At 36.2% G+C, this 22613-nt stretch overlaps 1 protein-coding gene across 1 annotated transcript in view; it reads right to left on the reverse strand.

Moving 5' to 3' along the window:
• Nucleotides 1–10678, reverse strand: part of RYR3 (ryanodine receptor 3) — a 233215-nt gene extending 222537 nt beyond the window's left edge. Inside the window, exon 1 of the mRNA XM_055716387.1 lies at nt 10533–10678. Coding sequence (XP_055572362.1) covers nt 10533–10583 — 51 coding nt within the window. The 5' untranslated portion in view covers nt 10584–10678. The remainder of the gene's footprint in view (nt 1–10532) is intronic.
• Nucleotides 10679–22613: the final 11935 nt, after the last annotated feature.

Below are 22613 nucleotides of genomic sequence, written 5' to 3' on the forward strand. Positions count from 1 at the left end.
CTATGAGAATCAAGGTTCTGTTTAAGTATTAGTATTGAGGTACTATGTATTCAAGCACACAACTACTTTTCCCACTCACAGCATAGAGTTACATTTAAGATGGGGCCAATTTAATCTTACCCAAGACAGTCACCTAAGATCCAGTCTAGCAAGTAGAAAAAACTCTTGATATTTTGAAAGCTTTGCACTCACATGTTAGTTACATTGTGCTAAAAAAAATAGTTGAAAACAATGCTTCTAACATACCGATTGAAACACCTGGGTGATTCAGCCATCAAAAGTGCTAGTCAGCATCAGCCACTCCCTGCAACTTCACCTATACCAGATTACCTACAACTATTTCCAGGCATGGTAACGAAGTAACTGAAATAAATGAAGACAATGAAGGCCAAATCCCACATTATTCAGGCAGGACTATTTCCAAAAGTTCTGCATAATCTTACTAAGAAAGCAAGTAAGGAGTCTTAAATTCACTCTACAGCAACTCACAACTCTTACAGAAAAAGTTTAGGGTCTGCAAATTAAAAAGCTAATATTGTTCCATACATTTTAAAAACCTCACTCCTTATTAATTCTAATGTGTGTAAACAGCACATAAAGGAAAATATGCAGTCTTAGATGAAGGTTTGGCGCACATTATTAACACAATCACTATTTAAGTCCCACAGATAGTGACTGATCAGAAAATCAAATCTTATTTATCCGTTATTAGCACTTTTTCCTGTGATTGTCAACACGTATGCAGCAAGGAATCTTTTGTCCTGTCAATGTTCTTCATGACAAGTTTACCTGGTAACAACAAAGGCAGGCATGGCATACAAGCTCAGACTGAGGTCTTCAAAATTCTGAAGTCTACAAGTCTACCTTTCCCAGCTTTGGCAACATAGGAACTATAAACTCTGTTGATTCTGATCTTTTGGGAAGTGCAACAGAGATAGATATGCATTTTAGAAGGTTACATTAGTAACTTGGAATATAATACTGACAGTTTGGGGGGGGGGGGGGTGGGGGTGGTATTTTTTATTTTTCTTTAACCAAAATGTTAACTGACTGTATCAATGTTTCTATACATTATCAAAGAGCTTCTGAGTTCGACAAACTACTGACATTGTGTCTTTAATATGTACTAGGTCCTCTGGGCATTTTCCATATACGGAAAAGTTGAGACAGTGTAGTCAATGAACTTCAGAGGGAGCCTTGGGAGATGGAAGTCATTTGGCTTTAAACAATTTAGTGAATCATCCGAGGCACTTTATTATATATTCTAAGCTTGATGATCCTTGTACGTAGTATTGCTGATGCAGTTTGAAAGCGTGTTAAAACTTCAGTGTTTTAAATTAGTTCTGCATCTTCTGCTAAGCAGCTGTTTCAAGTTTCTGAGTTGAAATTCTATTGTTCATACAATTAATTTGTAAAGGATTTTATTTAAGTTGCAGTTCTTTTGTACCATATTGTTATTGAAGAGAATTCAAGTTGTTGCAATTGGGTCAAGGGAAATTGGATTTCTGATACAAGGCGTTGGAGAACCTGGTTGAGTGCTGAAGTAGCCGAAATGCTCAAGATTGACAGACATGTTTGTTGTGGGCTAAAAATAGCAGAGACATGTGCTGACTACTCGTCTTACTGAGGAACTAGCACTTGCTTATTTGGATAAAAGCCCAGTAGAAGGAGCAAACCTGATGTTAGTATTGAATCTTTCACCTTATGTTGCTGTTGCCTCTGCCATTGCTTCTACTGATTGAAGCTGCCACTTCTCACTATAGACATGACATGCCAAAAGAGGGAACAGGAAAAGAGAGGTTACCTGATCAACAGACTGGCCAGCAGCTCCTATTTACAGCTTATCCACATCTGTTAAGACCAAGAGTTGACTGACAGCAGGTGTGCAATGGCTGACCAACACATGTATGTATACATCATACTGCACGTGAGACACTACCAGAAGCAGATCAGGGTAGGGGGGCAGAACTCTCCTGTAGATTTTTATAATCCCTATGCATATCCTGATCTTGAACTACTTTAGACACACTCCGAGGATGTCACTTATTTGCCGGTTGTGCTTCAGAACATTACTGTAACTTTCCAAAAAATAAGATTCCAAAAGTTAACCAAGTATGTTTTTAGGAGCAAAACATCTTCTGCAATTAGAACAACATACATACTTTTAAAGTAGTGCCTGGTACACAATTTTAAATCTTTCAGCACCAAAATCACTACATATGGAATGGTCTGGTGACTTCTAATGATATTAAACAGAATGTTAAAGTTTCTAAATTGAGCAAGTAAAACATGAGGCATAAATGTATGCATCAATGAATATTTCAGTTTATTTCAGAATCTTTTAAAGTGTGTTTACGTTAGCTATTGTTTTCTTAAATGGAGATGAAAATTTTACTGTCTAAGTCTGTGCTTATTATGTATCTGCACTGTTATTATGTGCCATTTGGGAAAATATGTGTTTCATGAACGAAGTCAAGAAATACATGACTTTAAAATAGTGTCCTGTGATTGACCTCAATATATTCTAAATAACTGTGTGCCAAATTTATTTTTCTTCTCCTCCCTGCCCACAACCCTGTTGTAATTTTTGGAATCTGTATCTAATGCACCTGGCAGCATTTAGATGTGTGGTCACAGCACTGCCATGGGAACTGAGAAAGAAGCAATATGCACAGCTGGATTTCAATATGAATCACATCCAGTTAGCATGGCAGGGGATTAGTAAAGAGGCACACAGATCAGGCAATCCACTTGCTGCATTCTATAAAAATGTGGGAACATCACTAGCAAACTCACTGTTTATTACCAAAGATATTAATCCCCCTTCAGACACCAAACAGCAGAGCTTGAGCACAAGACAAATCCCCCAACAGCCACTGGTGGGGCTAGGGGGAAATAAGGAAATGTATGCTTGGAGCATTTGTTTAGGATTATTGCATGGTCACAAATCCTATCAAAAAGGCTTTTAATTCACTAACATTCTAAGATGAGATTGAGGAGTTTTGTTTGATTGTAAAAAAAAAAAAGAAAAGAAAAACTGACAAGGAGTTAGTTCTATCCTAGGAGTTAAATCTATCACGACTGTATTCAATCTTACAAGCATTTTGTAACAACACATTGTATTTATAATATATTTTAATACATAAACTGATTACTTTTTGAAATAGCAATTTTTTTAATTTAAGCTGTAGAAACAAACAGTTGCAAAGCACACTGCTGAGTTCATGTAGTGCAACGTTGCTTTGTTTTTAACTGGTGTAGACTGGGCCAATATGAATCAGCTGGCAGAAGTACAACTCATTACATAAATCCCATACTTATTTGTGGGATATATACATATATCATGTGACATATGTATACATACATGTATCATACATGCATGTACTATAATTACATATAATACAACATGCAGTGTACAATACATCTCTGAACATTATTGCTCTACATCCTTGTTGGAAAATCTAGGTTTACAGGCTGTTCTATAGATTCAGGGAAACAGATCAAGCAATGTACCATCTCCAACAGCAGCCTGTAACATCAGGACCTTTAGAAGTGTGTCCCTAACTCAACTATACCTCTGAGTAATCAAGATGCAAGTCTTCATTGTCCACCTGTTGTATCTTCAAAAATTCTATTTACCTTTTCTCCTTTCTGCCTCCCTTTACTGGATAGTCTTTCAATACACTATCACCTAGAAAATGCATTTTTCCAGAATATTTATTAAAGCAAGTGTTTTTTTCCTCATGACACCATTCAATCTACGTTATAATTGTTTCTGTAACTAGAACAGAAAAATTACTACCTAACATGTTGGATATCATTTCACTGCCTTCTCATATTCCCTTTTTGCTTTCCTCTATTATCTTTCCTTTTATTTTAATTGCAAGCTTTTGGCAGCATAAACATTCAATTCATTCTGTATATGTACCACAAACTGGGAACAGACCTCAAGATCTTAACTCAGAGATAAGACTCAAGTATATCAAGAAAAATTATGTTAAGTTCTATGAAATTTTAATGCATTTGTGGCTCTATCAGGCTTATAGGAGGCTTTCCCCTCTTCTCCACAGCAGCTATACAATTCCAACCAATAAATAAACTTCAAACTACTTTCATTGTATTAAACATACCAAACCACTTAAGTGTTTCCCCTTTTCACCTAAGCATAGTGCAATTTTCCTAAAGAACTCTTCCTTACCAGGAGCCTGAAATACCCACTTAAATGAGATTATTTCACTCCAAAAGAGAAATTGCTACAAATTAATTGAATGACTCTGATATAGAGATCAAACCACTACACCAGTGTGTCCATAGCTAAAAAACAGACACACTATACAGTCTGAAGGCATGGCTGTCGTGTTTATAGGACAGTAGAGCATTTACTTAAAATTCTGCCTTGAAAAGAAGTTGCAATTAATTGCAGAAGATCTTATCTTTATTTCATCAAAAAAACCCACAGCATACTACAGCATATGACGCACTAGAAAATTTGTCATATTGTAAATCTTATAATATTACCTAGATCTTCAGCAAGGAATAGTCCTAGGCAAAGAACAAACTTATAGTTTTGCATATAGTGACAAACAGGGCAAACCTATTCATAAAGTTGAAAACACATGCAGGGAGTAAAAGCAGCAGTTCAATAGGTGAAAACAAAGAGAGCAACATTACTGACGAAGAAAGACATTACAAGCTCCAAGAAACTTAACCCAGGATAAATTCATAAAGTTAAGTATGATTTCCATGGTAGAAACAAGGAAAAGAAGTCAAGAAAAGTGATTGCAAGTAGCTATACTGGTGATAGCCTGAGTTCTAAAAAGAAAAAAAAAAAATCTATTTGAAAGACCTTTTTTTTTTTTTTTTTTTAAATGGAGTGGAAGACGCAGAGCATTTGGTTTAGTTTGTTGTGCAGTTTTTGTTCTTCTTCTTAGAGGACTTAAAAGTACAGACTGCTATACAATTGTTAAAAATTGTGCCAATAGGATCAGAAGGGGGAGATTTAATGCACAGAGATAAATAGATACACAGATACATAACAATTTAATTCAAAAATCACTGAAGCTCCTCGTACACACCAGATCTCAGAAGCAATTCAAGTTTTATGTAACATTATTCTTTCTTTCTTTATGCTGAAAGGAATTGACTGACTAGTGGACAGCTGTTGTATCATGAGTTGCAGTACATTTCAGCGACAACAGACAAAATGTCCTAATTAATTTGAAAACAATACCATGGAACACACTCAGCTATTCAAGAAGCATGCAGAAGCTGTGCCAGCTGCCTTAAAAGGGGCTTCAGGAAAATTCCACCGATTTGATCTTAAGGTTTTCCTTGGGTTTTACTTGACTTTTACTACATAAAATTTTCTATATTGCAGGTATTTATCCAGTGAGCATTATATAGCAGATATTTGTACTTTATGGAATCAAGCCACACAGATGTGTGCTACAGAATATCAGCATGCAGTTAGTAGCATAACTATTAGATATTAAGTTGGATTAAGGATTAATTATTTTAATGTTCCCACTTCACACATTCTTTGTTATCACTAGGCTTACACCACTAGGGACACAGATTTGATAAAACACCATTTATTAAGAGCATCTAAAGAAGAACTGGTTTTATTCCATGCTAATCCTGGGGAGTACAACTCCTAAAATAATTTTGAAAGGCATGATATAATTACTTTTTATATTTGGCAACAGATTGCTAATGATTGGAAAGAAAGAAAATCTAACTCATGCTATATCCAACAGTTCATATTGTAAAACTGAGATAACTTCCCATCTCATCTGTAATATCTGGATAGTAGAAAAGCTATTTTTCAAGCAATATAGATAGGAAAGTGTACCCACATATACACATGTATGAGCCACCCAACTGTCTTGCCTCTGAGCAGCAATTTAACACACAAACGATCAAAACCATACCTGAAAAAGTATCTGTGCACTCATTGTATAAAACTATGTACATGGACTAGATCTTGAAAAAATTAAATCCAAATATTCTAATCTAGGACTTCGTAACAACAGTACTTTGCTATTTAAGTGTAACAGATAACTACACTCGGTCTGTGACAGAAAACAATTTCCCACTCCTATGTGTAAATTTTTAGATAGCGATTAAAGGGGTTTATCAGAATACTTAAAATTAGGTCACTGAGACAAGCTGTTAAAGCAGCAAAAGTCAAAGAAGAATCAATTGCTAATCGATTGTCACTCAGAGAAATTAATTTGTAAGCAGTCGGGGAAAGAAGCACGCATACACAGACACATGCACAAAGGCATACACACACTAATACCCATACACACAAACACACACTCTGTTCAGATCCATAGAAAACAAGGCCAAACTTTCTTGACTAATGTGTTATGAGCTGTCTCAAAAAAAAAAATAATTTATTTGTATTAAAATAAGTGGAAACAGTTTCCATTAATATGATGAATTTCAGGAAAAGTAACAAAGCAATATTCCTATTAAGTAATGTTACCACCATAATTTGGACTCTAAAACAGTAAACAACTTTTATATGCTTGATTACAAGTACATTTAAACTGCTCCCTTGTTTTGGGCAGGGTTGCGACTTCCCCCAGCACGTACACCTCTCCCCAGTCATATGCTCTGTTAGCTTTTGTTTCCTTCCATCAGAAATACCTATGTAGTCACTTGCTATCTGCTCTAGGGCATCACCTCCTATTTGATTAATTCAGCAGCAGTGGGAATGACAGAGAACATGGGAATAATTTCCAGAGAGGAAAGGACTTTGTCAGTTTGTCACAGTACTAAAGTCCCAGTAGCTAGGAAAGGCTCGAATAACAATGCTTTACACTCATCCTCATTGCCAAGGGCAACAGGGTTCCCTGGATATCCCTCAGCATGTCACCTCAAAACAGCACAGGTTAACTTACGTGTTCTCACCTAATGCTGCATAAATGTTACTTTCATTAATTTCTCATATAATCATACCTTGGGCAGGCATAACAAACAAACAATAGGGGAGAAGTCATCTAAAGAACAAATATTACCAGAACAGGAAACAAAGAGATAGCAGTATTGCATATTACACGTGACAAGCGCTTTCCTTCTCCCTTCCATGCACGTCATGCAAGTAAGCACACATACGCTGAATATCCAAGTCAAATGCGGATGAAGGCCACTAACAAGAAAACTAAAGAAACAATTCCAAGCATTATTACAGAAACAAAATATCAAAGATTTCATAACAAAGACACAGCAGCAAGGTAGCAGTTTGAGAAAAAAAAAAGTGTATTTATATATTTATTTATATTCATACTGAACTTACAAGTCAGGGAAAAAATAAGAAATTAAATTACAGTTTTGCTGATTGACTGGATACCAAGCAAAAATTAATTCCAAACCAAATATAAGAATAAATGCAGTTTAATATATTACAATTTAATAAAGGAAAATAGCATGCAATATGATAAAATGAAACAGTACTAGTTATTATGCACAATATAATAAAAGAGCAATAGGAGCAAAGCATCAAATCATTACTGCAAAGCATTACAGAGACTAAGAAAAGGATACATGACCAATTACCACCTTAACATCATCCAGGCCCACACTTCAGCTGGGAAGCCCATTGCAGCTGGCACCAGGAGTCTCTTGGTAATTGGGAAAATTCCTACTCAATGTATTAACCCATAGGTGAGGCTTCTGGCCCAGTCCCAGGAGCTCGCCCGCCTTTATACTCAGTGCAAAACAAGAATAGTTTACATACCAAGCAGCCTAAACTTAAAAGTTTACATATAAGTACAGGCATGCACTATCTCATTATTTGTAAGGTTCGCACACACCAGAGATGTTGGCCAGACACCTGAGTGTGGTAGAGTTACTGTAATGCTACAGCTGTGCACAATACATTGTCTGGATGGTCCTGCTCATATCTTGCTTGTTCTGGGGGCTCAGGACAAACACCACCTGCTCATTAAAGCTGTCCTTGAGCTCCCCATCCAAGTTAAACAATTCCTAATTAAAGACAAAGACTTTTATTAAATTGATTACTGCTTATGAAAATTTTCACAACTGTATAAGTAACATCTTCCTTTAAATGCTATCATTGCACATAAAAACTTCACACAGGAACTGGGACTTACTTGAAACAAGTACTTAAGACCTACTACTACTACAGCAATGATGACAATGAAAGTGTTACTGTCCTCTCCTCTCTGAAATTTGTTCTTAAGGCTTTTGTCATTCCCACTGATGCCAAATCAATCAAGTATGAGGATTGTCTTTTAACAGAAAGCGATAGTGAAAAGCTTTCCATGAAAGTTTATAAATATGTCCACAAGTCTGCTGCTCCCTAGAAAGAAATACAGGTATCATTTTTATGTGTTAATGAATTATGCACAAAACTATACAAAAACTTAGATCCAGGAAAAAAAATCATCACGACCAACAAAAAATGAGGGACAAAGGGAAGTTTTCTCTTTAAGGAAGCAAAACCTAATTTTACAATACTTTTAAGCGTTAATTCACTTGCTCTTTCAAAAAATACTGTAGCATACTTTTGGACCAAAAGAGGTCTAATCTTAATTTATACATTAAGAAATTTATCTCCGAGAGCCTAAAATATCCTAGAGCACTTCTGTCTAGAGCCTCAAAAATAAGAATATGGAGATCAACAATTTCAAAGGAAGATTCAGCTACACAAACCTGGGAAACATTCACTAGCAATCCAAATTCCCAGAAAACATTTTAATCTCGAGAAGATCCTGATTGATCAACAATTTCACTGGAAGAGTTCTAAAGGGCTACTGTACTTCGTGGTTCTATGTACAAACAGCGTTTAGGTAGCAATAAAAGCTGTAAGTAATTAGTACTGAAGGCTTACGTCACCATAGCACTTGGTACCTAATAAATGGTTCCTTTCTCATTATATTGAGATATTGACAACAATTGATCCATCCCTTCTCCACAAAGGTGAAGGAAGTTATAATGGAGCAGAGACAACAGTAACTGATAGCCACGACAAATCTAGTCCATTTCTTCACTGTATAAGATTTCCTAACGCCAAGTACAAGGAATGCTTCTGCATAGTTTCACTTTTGCTGTTTCCATTTTTGGCCCCCATCTCTATTTAGCACTTTATTTTACCCGTTGGAAAGAAGTGCAGTGGAGTTCTTCTAGCATGAGAATGGGTCACAGCAGCAGAAATTGCCATCTCATGTAGCACACACAGACTATCCATGAATAGGCAAAGCTTCTCACTTCATCACTGAGAAAGACTGTTCAATCAAGGTAAAAGGATGAAGGACATTCGTTTAAAGCCCCAGTCTTGAATAAAAACACCTTCTCCTAAAGGCGGAGTAATATAAAACTATGTATTAGAGATACCTCAAAAAAGTGGAAGGGATTTTGGAAAGGATACTTCACTGTAATTAGCCATTTCCCTACCCCTGTGAAATTCTTCCAAGCTTGAAAATGCTCATGACACTTCATCACACCTAAACAATTTACATAAGCAGCAGCAGCCATCACCACTCTCCAACCTTTAATTCCCAGAAATAAATATTCCCAGCATCCCAGAAATCAGACTTGTAATTTCCTGCTTTGGGCACTTAACATGTTTTATTTTAGAGACATCCTTTTAAAGTTGTATCAGCTCTAGAGGAGACAGTTTCTGGAACATTATTTGTGATAAAGGTGAAGTAAAGATAGTATGGAAAGAGGAGGCAATACACACATCAACAGCAGTTTTTTCATGCTAGTTACACAACAACACACTCTTAGTCATGTAAAGTAAAAATAATGAGATACACAAGATGACACATGAAAAGGATCTTACCCTCTTCCCAAAAATTAATGCATGAACACTAATTGCTTAAAAGTCTAAATTGATTGTCATACTAGGTTTGTGTAAAGCCTTAGGAAAGAATGGTGTGAGGGCTTTTTATAGGAAATTATACCAAGTGAAGGCTATCTCACTAATTAACACCCCTTCCCAAAGAAATCCTTATCTCCTTCTAAAATAAACTTCTTTTAAGCAGATAAAGAACCCAAACACTTGCAGAGCCCCGACTTCAACATCTGTTGGTATTCCCTACACACAAGTGTGCGTCTGCATACATGTTTATCTGAAGAGGTCATCAAGGGCTTGCTTGGTTTATTCATCATTTTAAGGCTCTCCTATTTGCAAAGCTTCTGTTAATGTCAGTGAAATCTAACCTAGACAGAAGTTTCAGAGGGCAGATATTTGGCATGCTACATTTAGAAACCCAAGTACAAAGTTGATGAGGACACTTCAAACACAGGGGATTACAGCGGAAATAGGTCTCCTTATACCAAACTGGCTATTGAGCAGATTCAAGGAAGAACACACTGAGACTGCCTGATGCTATTAAAGCTCATATTCTTGCTTTATTTTTTTTCCACTGACAAAATCAATTCTCCCACTTGGCAAAGCGCAGCACAGAAACAACACTTTATTTTTAATACAACAGAAAAGGAATAGAAATGAGACATAAAACCATGTACTGCATGACCTATAAAAAGCAGATACTTACAGTTCGTAGGAATTGTATTTCATCTTCCCCTCCTTCACCCCCTTCAGCCATGGCTCTTGAGGAGTCAGCTCTGCTGAGACTCTCTGATCGCCTCCACCGTCAGCTCACTGCGCTCAGCCCCGTAGAGCTCCTCTTCTCCTATCAGTATTAGCATATAGCTAATCCACAGCCATATAGGGAGCTCAGCTAACTCCACTGCACTGCAGACTGTCAGTCAACCCCCTCACTGCCAGAGCCAACTGCGCTGCTTTTCCAGCTCATAGCAAGCAATTCTCTTCCTTTTCTCTCTACCCTAGAGGCAAAAAAACCCTACTGGTAAGGTATTGCAGAAAGCATTAGGTGCATCACTAGGTGTTGATTATTTTTCCACCACATATTGTCTAATCAAAAGAGCAGTAATGATGAAGCGTTAATGAAAGCAGAGCTTGCCCTTCCATTTTCACAGATCAGGGTACCCAATTTTGCATTGAAATGTATCAAATTCAGCAACTCTGAACCTACTGTTTTGTGCAGCAGAAGGATGTAAATCAGACGATCACAGGACAAGCTGATTTTGACAGCAGATATTTTCAGCTTGCTTACAATAACTTCCGTTTCTTGCTTCTCTGCATAAGCAGCTGCAAATCTGATTTCCAAGATGACTTAATGATCTCAACCTACTATATGTAGTTTTTTGTGCTATCCTTATAAATGGTATTTATACATATATCCTAAGGACTGCAAGGTTTTTATTTGTACGTTTTCAGAACTGCCCCTGAATATGCTTAGGGGATGGTAGAAATTTACTTCAAAACCTATAAATCACAGTTATGTTAAAGTAAAACTTAAAATAACTCCATATTCTAGTTAAATAATGAATAAAAATTAATTAGTGAAAATTGCTAGTTATTATTTTAATATAGCAAACAAGCAAGGATACAAATAGATAACTGCAGAACAAAATTTACTTAAGCAAAGGGAAGAAAAGAGAAAGGACACAAGGAAACAGAGAGCACTGAGGAGGCTCTAGCCAGCCAAGTCACTGTACAATCCTGCATGTTGTGGTAAGGTTGCAACCACAGCCTACCCATACATTTCACCCCTGAAAAGCATTACGCAAACTTTATGCTGTCCATACATACATGGATACAAACCCTCACAGACTACCATATGTATAGTCTTTTTCTCAATAAAAACATGGTTTTCTTTTACAAATGAGAAACGTCGGCACAAGGGTAAGGGAAGAATAGCTTTCTTGGGGTGACAAGGACAAGTGCAACAGTGAAAACTGAAACCAGATTCTCTATGTCCACAAACTAACATGTTAATAGACAGCTGTCCTCTGGACACGGAACTCAGTGCCCCCACCCACCCCCAAATAATACTACTCTGATTTTTCACTACTTAAAGTAAACATAGACACAAGCCAAACAATGAGATGCCCAACAGTTTCTCTCCTTGAAGGGAAAACTGCTTCAAAAACTGTTTTATTTCACTCCCTTTTACTACCCAGAGAAACTCTGTCCAAAAAATAATGACAATCCAGTTACTCAGCAACAGGCAATTTTAAGCCAAAAGCAACTCAGAAGCCTTTAAGCTGACAGTCACACAAGCTGGCCCTGCCAGTCCATCCACTCCCCTTCCCGTCCTGTAGATTTTGTTGGTTGCTGTAAGCTAAGAAAAGATAGCTTTGTGCAAGACAAAGTCAAGGTGACAGAAAAATATTTCTCTGAAGTGCCAGAAAACTGATTTGGTTGGTGTTCTGAACATTCAGTTAGGTGTTTGGGTTTTGCAGTGTTTTTTACTCTCATCTTTGAATGCATGTTTCATCTCTTTCCTTACCAATACAGGGAACAAAAATTTACAGATCTTATTCCAGGGGAGGAAAAAGAAAAAAAAATAATCAGAGGAGTGGGGAAAACTTGCCTACAGTCAAAGCATGTCACACAAGGTTTTTTCCTGAAAAACAGACCAGGTAGAGGGGCCTACTGATGATAAATGCTTATTCATACCTTTATATTTGGAATAGATTTAATCTATGTATTGCATGGCAAGATCTATACATGTAGGGATAGCTTTTTTGTGATGTCTTCTAAGAAACAACCTTTCAGGAATACTACTTTACTTTGAATGATTATAAACAATACATATCTAAAAACCTGAGAAAATAAGTGCAAATCAGAAGACATAAAAAGTACAAGTGCTTCCTTCACAAATAGTGATCAGTGTCATGCAGTACATCTGCTGGTCAAGTTTTATTTCAGTTACTGCAGGAAGATTTCCAAACAGCAAGTTCTGAACATGCAGAGCTGAGATTAATCCATCTGAATCAAACGGAAAGGGGGGGAAAAAATGTAACTTTTCAACTGTCCCTTGTGTATTGGTGTGTTCCATCAAAATACTTCCTATGAAACTTTGAGGTACTTCTTGACTAAAATGTTATATTTACATCAGTTAATATAGATTTAGATACCTATGCCTGCAACTTCTGATAAGATAGCTGCAGAGGTTAGCACTTTTTTTTTTTTTTTTTTAAATGGATGTCAACATGCCAGGATCTCACTTTGCATTTTTAAACAAAAGACCAGTATTCCTTTTTCAGTATGCTTTGTAATAATACCTCTGGCATTGTAACAGAGATCACAAGACATCTAAAATTCTGACTCATGTCACATTTCACCAGGAGCTTTGTTTTTCTCTTTGCAAGTCCCTCTATTTTTCTTTGTTTGATACTCAGCTTTACAAAGTAGCCTGTGCATTGTTTTGGAAAACAATTTCCTGCCCCAATAAGCAAAATATTCTGGTTAGATTTCATCTTTTTAAAAGTGTCAAGTGAACTGCAAAACCATTTCATAACACTTCTATTCCTTAGTTTTGTTCTGCTTGGTATTATGCCTGTATGTTTAATGAGAAAAATATTCAGCTGCTACAGCATAATGAAATACACATCTCTTCAAGACATAGCTATTTTTCCCCCAGAAATTCCCCATTGCTCTGACACTGAGATCTGGCTGTTTATGGAACTGCACTTAATCAGAAGTCTCATTTACACAAATGCCTTACAAAAAAAAAGTATAATGCCTTACATTTCTGATTTCTTAACATTACCTTGTCTCAAAAAACCTTTTTCATCCTCACCCCCACCCCCCCCTTTTTTTTTTAAATGTACTGTAGCTATGCTTGAAAGAAAATGACATCAGGCCACTGCAGTACATCAAGCCAGAATGATCGCATATCACACATAGTGTGTATATATATACAGTGAATCTGCTTTACTGGAGATGATTGCAAGGTGCAGCATTCCACTTCAAAAGCCACACAGATCAAATGATCTAAATTGGGACGACTGTATTTTATGATATCCTATTCATGCCAATCAATTTAAAAACTAAGATTTTGTGCTTTTGCTGCTGAATACATTCTGGACAGACTCTCTGGTATTTCAAAGCTATCAAAAAAACTTGTCTACAAAAATTTAAGGAAACCTTCCTTTCCATTTTCAGCACAAACACACTACCTGCTTATTCTCTGATGTAAGCATTTCCTTCTTACTCTAAGGGATTCAGGCTGTCTGACTCTTTGTGTGAGTTCTTGATTCTAGGTTAGCTTTCTGTCAGGCTTCACTGCTGCTGCCACCAAACAGTAACTCAGAATTTTTGTAGTGGCAGTAGCCTGGTAATAAAGTAGTAACGTGAATTTTACAAAAGGAAGTAAACAACCATCCTGCTATAACAAAATAATATCCGAATCTAAACCACTTTTTATTGGGTTTGTTCTTCCCTTCTGAAGATTAACTTACACCACCAATAAAGATGAATCAAATATCTAGCAGAAGGTATTTACAAAATGGTAGGTACCTGCATGGGTAATATCAGTTACCTAATTGTCTGTTGGGTGAGGAGTGAAAATGGTATTCTCCATCGATAATTACAGGTCTAAGTGTTAAAATTGAGATGCTACTTAAAAGACTAACATGTGTCTGTATTCTTTATGCTCCACTTAAGTATAAAAAATATGTATAAATGTAGTTTAAAAAAAGTCTTTAAAAGAAACCCATTTTTTTGCTTTACAAAAACTACACAAAAATATGCAAATTCCTTGTTTGCTATTTGCAGCCCATTCATTAAAGTAGTCAACTATTTGCCCAGTTCACAAACACTAGGAACTTAATAGAAGTTAACATTCCATTCACAGAAGGCAAAAATAATCCTGTGAATCTGCACGTAACAAGTTTTAGTCTGTTTAGGTTTTCTTTAATTTATTCTAGAGGAATTACATTATAATTTACAGTAGAAAGTGTAGGATCTTTGTCAAATCAAGGAAAGCCTTCATCAGAAGATTACTAGTTTGAGCAATTTAAAGAAAGAATGGTTTTATTAATTTACACATTTCCAAACTTCATCAACATTTTTTCCTGTCCTAAAAATGACTTTTGTTGGGGCTCTACGCATATCCTGTGTCAATGCTTTGTTATACAGCCCAAAGTTTCATTTTGTTTTTAAAAGTTGAGGTGACCTTGATGCAATTCTTTAGGAATACATAAAGAATAAAATGTATTCTAGTGTTACAGAATCCATAGTGTAGTATCGGTACTGCTTGTAAGGCCCAATCCAGTGACTTTCCAAGCAACTTCAACACTACTGAAACAAAAATGAGGAAAGGACAGTAACTGAGAACAGATGCTCAAAACTCATTCGTTCACCAGCGATCAAAAGTTTATGTTAGATTGCCATCTTGTGGTATAAGTTAAAAAACAGGAGTCTGTGACAAGTTGGTAAGCATAACTATTCACAGTATTTTAACCTAAGACATTGGGATTCTTATTTCCAATTGTATTATAGTAAAAAACGAGTTGCATAATCTATAGTCTATGATGCATTGCATCTTCTTCATTTTAGTTCAAAAGAAGGAAAAAATTAGAAAAAAATACACTCACAAGTTTCTTCCTAAACATAAAAGGCTAATAAATGAGTAGGAATTTCTCTTTGTTTCCAAAACCACAGTTACTCTAATCCCAGGTGATTTTAGTGTTCCAAAACAAAGATTTTCTACATCTCTCCAAAATCTCCAGTTCTAGATGGCCCAAGCAGAGCTCAAACACACCAGCATATTTCACTGTTTGGCCATAATTTCCACCTCAGTTCCCCATTCACAATACAACAATGATATCTTCTTGTATAGAAGGCACTATTCCCATACCAAATAGCAAGACTTTAAAATACTCATTCAGCACAGTGTAGTCCCCCTTGAAACTAGGGCTCAAGGAGCGAACAGGAAAATTCATTTCTGTTGAGCATCAGAGACGGATTTAATTCAGACTAGGTCCTTAAAGTCAACAGTTGGAATAGCAAATAAATTAGATCTTACATGGTGTAAAACATTAGGATTGTGAATTTAGTCTAAACAGAATAAGAATTTAATTCATTACAGTAAGTATGAATGCTGCTTTTTTCCCTTATACCTCATATAAAGTTACAAGATATGATGAGATTTTCTGTGGGAAAACAAAAAGCGTTTCTGATCTCAAAATGACACCAATACCAAATTTCATGTTTCTGCTCCAAACTAACAAGTCTCTTGCATATATAATATGGACAAACCTGTAGTTCTAAGCTCACTTCAGTCTTGACATGTCTATATTTTCCTGTCATATATTCCCAAAATCTTATGCATCTGGCATAGGTCAAGCTTGACAGTTTCAGTATTAATCTTCTGTAAGCATATGAATATAAACTGTTTTAATGATCAATTAGGAAATTTTAATGAGGGATTTTCAATGTTTTGAACAGAGTTCACTGAAGCTAAATTATGATTTTAAAGAAGTACCTGTGACAATATATTATGAACAACTTGGAGTTTACGTAAAAAAAATTCAGTCCATCAGCCAACAGATAAGTGCACTAATTCAGTTTAGTTGCAATAAAAGCACAATTAAAAATTTCCAAAGAACTGAGACAGAAAAAAGTTCCGAGGTAACAATGTTGAATAGCTGACTGTCTTAAAGTACTGACATAAGTCAAATGATAAATTACATCAAAATATAACATGACTGAATTAAGGGTTAGCATACAGTTTCTCTTGCATCTACCATGTAGTTAAAGAATTACCACCATAAAACGCCAAGACCATATCTGCTATTTACAGAGCTGCAACTATAAAAATAACTTTAATTTCTCTACAAATCTCAGTGCTTTGTAGCTCCTAACTACCTGCAAGACCACTGCAATTGCTGTCAATACATTTACTATAATTCTTCTGATATGAACAGTTAAATGTTAACAGTGCTTTGTATTCAGCTGTGTTGTTCAGTTGTGCCTGGTAAAAGAAGTCTCCCAATACTGTTTGTGGACCTCCTCCAAGAAAATTGTGCAAGCATTCTCTATTGGATTCACTGTGTTTTCTGACTTACCTTCCTTCTCTCAGAGCTTTTCTACATAATTACTGTATATAAAATGATTATATAAAAATTAATGCACATTATTAAACTCCCTGGAATATTTTCATATTCACTCCTCCTCTAAAAAGAATTAACAGTGTGTTAATACACACTCTGATTTAGAGAAAATGACTTATGGTCGTTTATTGAAAATATTGAACATCTTTAATAGTTTCATATTTTCCACTGAAATGACTCCACATAAAGCCAGTTCAGCTTGAGATCTCACAGTAGTGTAGAAAGAATCAAAGAAATGCATAGTTTCTATTGCAAGTAAATTTTAGTGTATCAAGAATTAATCCTAGTCAAATACCACTTCCAGAAAAACGCCCAGAAGAAAGGACAACTGTGACTAGGAAAAGAACCAAGAGAAACTTACAATGCAAGTTAACAATATTCTACTTCCCAACACTAATGATTAACTGTAGTGTTTTGTTTTGTGGCCTGAGTTCTAACCCCTTATACTTCTGAGGCTCCTGCTGCCTATTGTATACATTTCTGTTTTGCTTTTCCAAGGAGCCTCAGAGAACTTGTTTTAAGTTCCACTTACAAATACTGCAACTTAATATCTTTTAACAATCCTGAAGTATTTCAATTATTAATTAAGAACCAAGCAGCACTACACCCAGCACTACGCTAGGTTAGTTGCTCCTAATAACTAAAATTACACACCAATCACATCCTTACTATATAAACCTTACTAGTATGATCAAATGATGCAAACATACTTCTGCTGCCCAGGCAACTTGCTTCAGATCCAACCCTTGTTAGGTTTGTTGGCTTGCCTAGTTTCAAGTTTCTCTGAACACCTTCTCACCAAAAGCCAACCATGAGTTTTATATGTCATAGTAGATAACATGACATTATGGTGTACAATTTGACAAGCTGTGACTACCGAGATGGCTGTGAATAATTCATGAAAGCAGATAGATCGCTACTGTTATTTCTACCATCTCTCAATTGTCATTTTTACTATTCTATTGTATAACACTGAAAATGTCAGATTACAAAAGTTTACAAACTAAGTGGGGGAATTTGCATGCTTGGGAACATGCTTAGCACAGGAGATGCCAATAATGAAATAGATCTGTTAGACTTTAAAGAAATATATTTATATTTTGATATATTATTCTCTGTTCACAAAAAAGTGCATATGACTTTAATCTCTGAAACTAGGTGGAAAAGAGAAACTTCATGCATAAGTGTGGTTACAGATTGTAATTTCCACGTGCACAAGTAGATTTGGGGGTTTTAGCTGACTCCAATATGCAGCTGAGTTTCCAACCTCTTGCAGAAACATTTACTTTTGGTATGCCTCCTCCTGCATTTGTTTCTATGAACATTCTCAGGTTTGCACCCAGGTGCGTAGAGAAGTGCAATGCCTTAAGTAAAGCCACTGTTTTCAAACTAGTGTAGCTGAAAACTCAGTTACAAACCCACTCCAGCTGCAGGAATGCCTGTCTCCAGATGCAGCAGGTCTGGATGCACAGATCCAGTAGTATCTACAGGAGCTATGTTCAAATTCTCCAGGTACTTGCAGACCCACTTACAGTCCGCGTATTCTGAGTGGGAAGTATGTGCAAAGGTTACAGAATAACTCCTAGAATGTTTGTTTGAAAAGATGTTACATTTAGAAACAATGGGCATTTTTACATATACCTTTGTGTTCTTTATAAAGCTTTGCAGAAACATCTAGCTTAGTTATTTTTACAAGTTAGAGACTGATTTCCATGAAAGAAATTACACCCTGCTGGCCTTGCTTATCAGATAAAGTGTCCATAATAAATTCTGAAAGTATAGTCACGGAGTAGAAGACTGTTTGCAACCATCAGTTGTCATGATCATTCAACAGAATTGTTTCCTTCTCCAAGTCATTTTCAAACACTGCGAATGCACGCTGTGTATTTGTGAGGGAGTAGCAGAGACTGGAAAGGGAGTTAAAAATATCAAGCATTCTGCACAACACTCCTTCCACCTCTGTTAAACAGCAAAATTGTTTTTATTTGCAACTTAACCACAAAGATCTTAATTGAAGTATCTAAATGAGGTCACCTTTCAGGTATAAGGATGAAGATGACTGTGTGTGAATTAATCTTAACAAACTATCGTTCAGCAGTCCTAGTAACTTCAATGTTTCTAAAGGTAATATTTCATTAAATTTTCACAATAAATTTAGTTATTCCACACATAAGTTTTGAATCATTGCCTGCTCTTTCCATGTTTCTGCTAAAGGGTTGTTTTCCTCATAGAAAAATTTGTGTAGCAATATTCAGTTCAAGTTGTTACTTAGCGTTATTTATTTACAGAAAATTCTGAAGTTTCTTTTACAAACTCATATTTATTCTCTCATAGATTTCATCCATACACGTACAAGCTCCAACAGAAGGGTGCCCCAGCAGCCTGTCCAGAATCATTTGTGCATTGCTGAGTACAAGGGATGCCAGCTATGAAGTCTTGTCACATCCCTGAAGTTCTTTATCAGCAACAATGCAGCAGGCTATGAACAGACCTTTTAGGCAAGATTGCTAATCATTGTGTGTTTTCTTCTGTTTGCCTGAAGAGTAAGTTTGAATGTCTATTTTCCTGGTAGGCAAAGGACAAGGAACAGCATGTGTCATATTCTGCAACCTTCTTACTGTGCTGCTGCAACAAGGCTTTACCTTTGATCAGATTCTACTGTCTGTGCTGCATCTCCTTCCTCCAGAGGTCAGACCACACCACTCCTCCCCCACCTGACCCCCTCTCCCACAATCCTCAGGGCTATTTAACCACTTAGCGGGAATGACCTACAGCTGCACATCATCCATGTCAATCAACCCACGGCCTCTGAGGAAAGGCCACAGCTGCATGTTATCAATGCTAATCAACCCACTGCCTTCATTCCTCTACACTGTGCCCCTCTTGTTAGACTGCAGTCTGCTGACAAGTGCCATCCTCTTATGTAAGAGCAGGCTTTCTGGTCTTGATATAAGATTTTATTCTGAAATCAGTGGACCACTGGGAACAGTATTCCTTATTATTATTCAGGCCATTCTTTTAACTGTTATTTTTCCATTTTTTTCTGGTGCCTCCACTAACATTTTCATTTATTTCTGTTATAAATCTCCACATACTGATCAAATTGCCAGCTGTTCGTGTAACAAACTACTTGACCTGGCATTTGAGAAAAAAAGAATTGCAAATAATATGATACTGGCACAGAAATTTAAGGCAATTCATATTTGGGTCTCAGAAGTCTCCTAGGCATGTTGTCGATTCCATGTTTCAACTTGTTCTGGGCTTCCAGTATCAGAAATCTTAACAGCCTTATTTCAAGAGAGCAACAAAAATGGAGTAAGCTTAATGGTTGTCCAAGGAATACTAATGGGAGCTCACATTTACAGCTGTATTTTGAAATGAGACATATTTAGGGCTTGTAAAATATACAGCTTCTTCTGCATTGCTGTTTTTCATGTCCTACTTTTCCAGTGCTACAAACCTGTTATTCAGTATTTTTCCTCCACCAGAGGTCTCCTCCTCTCCCCGTCTTTAATTGTGTTTCCATAATTACATATCAAAGGATCTGTCTGCTGGCAACATTTGTTCAACAAGTGTGTGCAAGTCTTGAACTGTCTCTGCAGTTGTCTTCTTCCTTCAGTTGTATAAAAAAAAACAGCCCAGTTACACTATTTGATCTGCGCAAGTTGCATAGATTCTGCTCAGTAAATACAAAACATGGAAATATGTGGTAGGGAAACAATTTGCTAATGAATGCAAAAATATTGTGAGAAAATGCCTAAGAAGTTTTTGCTTGACTAAGAATTGCTAATGGCCCTTTTTTTCTTCAGTATATTCATCATATGAATATACTGAGTTAGATTTCTACCAACTGGTAGTTTCTCAACAATTGATCTAAGCCAGGGGTCCTCAAACTTTTTAAACAGGAGGCCAGCACGTGGATGAAGTGGCAGGCATTCATCTGCAGCTGCTTAGTTCCCCCCTCCCTCCTCCCCAGGGGTTGGTTGGGAGGGGGGGTTCTGTAAATACCTGGGGCCGGATTGAGGACCCTGGGGGGCTGTATCCAGCCTGCGGGCCATAGTTTGAGGACCCCTGATCTAAGCTATTAAACTCCCTCTAATGAACCATTAGAAGTCCAGATCAAATTAATCCTTCTCTCTACTTTCTCCCATTCCTTATTCTTAAAAATTAACAATCACCGTAATAGAATTCCCTATTTTCATCCAAAATTGCTGTGCTTCTTTCATACTTTCTTTTGATTCAATTGTAAATGTTATATTACCTGCAAAGAGTTCATAATAGTGCTCCCTCACTTCTTAATGATTAAAACCCATGAAACCTAAAACATTTTTCCCACAGAGAAAGTGACACGTGCTGTACCAGGTGCTTTTTGGTGCAGCACAAGCTTATGGATAAGTAATTGATGTGTACTTTATAAAGAAGTAGTCCTTCTCAAGTCTCCTTTATGCATATTCCAATTTATGTCACCTCTTTTGTTTACCTGCTTTTACTTTCAAGTTTTGCTGTTAATTTTCTACAGCTTTAAATAAGTTATTTAATAGCCCAATATAAGGTTTTGTCATAAGTTGTTAATCAGTGGTTTTTCTCAACTGTAGTTTAGACATTTAAAATTTATTAATCTTACTTGTATTGCAGCAAATGAAAATGTGATGGAGATCCTTTAATTAACTTTTGTAACAAGATTCTGAAAGTATTAGATATGACCTCTTGGGAAAATGTAGAAACCAATTATGCAATTAACTCTTCCAAATATTCCCAAGATACAGGAGTCAAAAATGTAAAAAAAAAAAATTAAAAAAAATTCTACTTTCATCTACTACTTTGGATTAATTTAGGCTCAGGAGCTCTTTTAGAAATGTGTAATTCAACAATTTGCATTCATATATTAGATATGAGAAAAGGAATATGTTAACTTTAATCAGTTAAAGAGACCTTGCCCTCTAGATAAAGCAGTGTCTAGCTAAAGCCAGAGTTTAGTTAAGAACAGGTATTCGCCCAGGTATAGAAGACTGCTATCACTCAGATTATTAGATTCTGTCTATCTCCAACAAAGAAAATTGTTCAAAATTTATGTTATAGCATCCAGTAAAGACACAAAAGAAAAAAAAAATAGTACAAGGAAATGTGACCTGTTTCAATTAGTTTGGTATTCTACCTCATCAAGTTAATCCCTTAGGTTCAGTGTATCTCAACTTGATCACAGAATGTTTTGAGATCCATTATACTGGACAACAGTTAAAAATAATGTCAAATTAATAAGTTATAAAATAAAGTCAGATATATATTTTTTCTTTTCTAACAGATTAAACAACATACAGGCAAAGTAAAGCGAGAGATCTCCAAATTCCTTTATTACTTAACAGCTAGAACCAAATTAGTCTATTTTCTCAGAGGGACACCTATCATCATCATCAACCCTGGCAAAATCTGCAGTCAGGTCTACGTTTTTTAATTTTAAAACAAGGTGTTCTAATACTCTTGTTTTAGGTCACACTCCCATTACAATCCAGTCTGGTATAGGATTCTACAAAATTCCAGAAGTCCATGTTACCTCAAACATTCAAAACGTTTGAAGTGTTTTCAAAGTTTATTCCTATTTCTTAATCTTAGTTTAAGTTGATACACCTCAAAATTGTTTTTAAGTTTTA

This window comes from Falco cherrug, chromosome 7, assembly GCF_023634085.1.
Source record: "Falco cherrug isolate bFalChe1 chromosome 7, bFalChe1.pri, whole genome shotgun sequence".
Classification (NCBI taxonomy): domain Eukaryota; kingdom Metazoa; phylum Chordata; class Aves; order Falconiformes; family Falconidae; genus Falco; species Falco cherrug.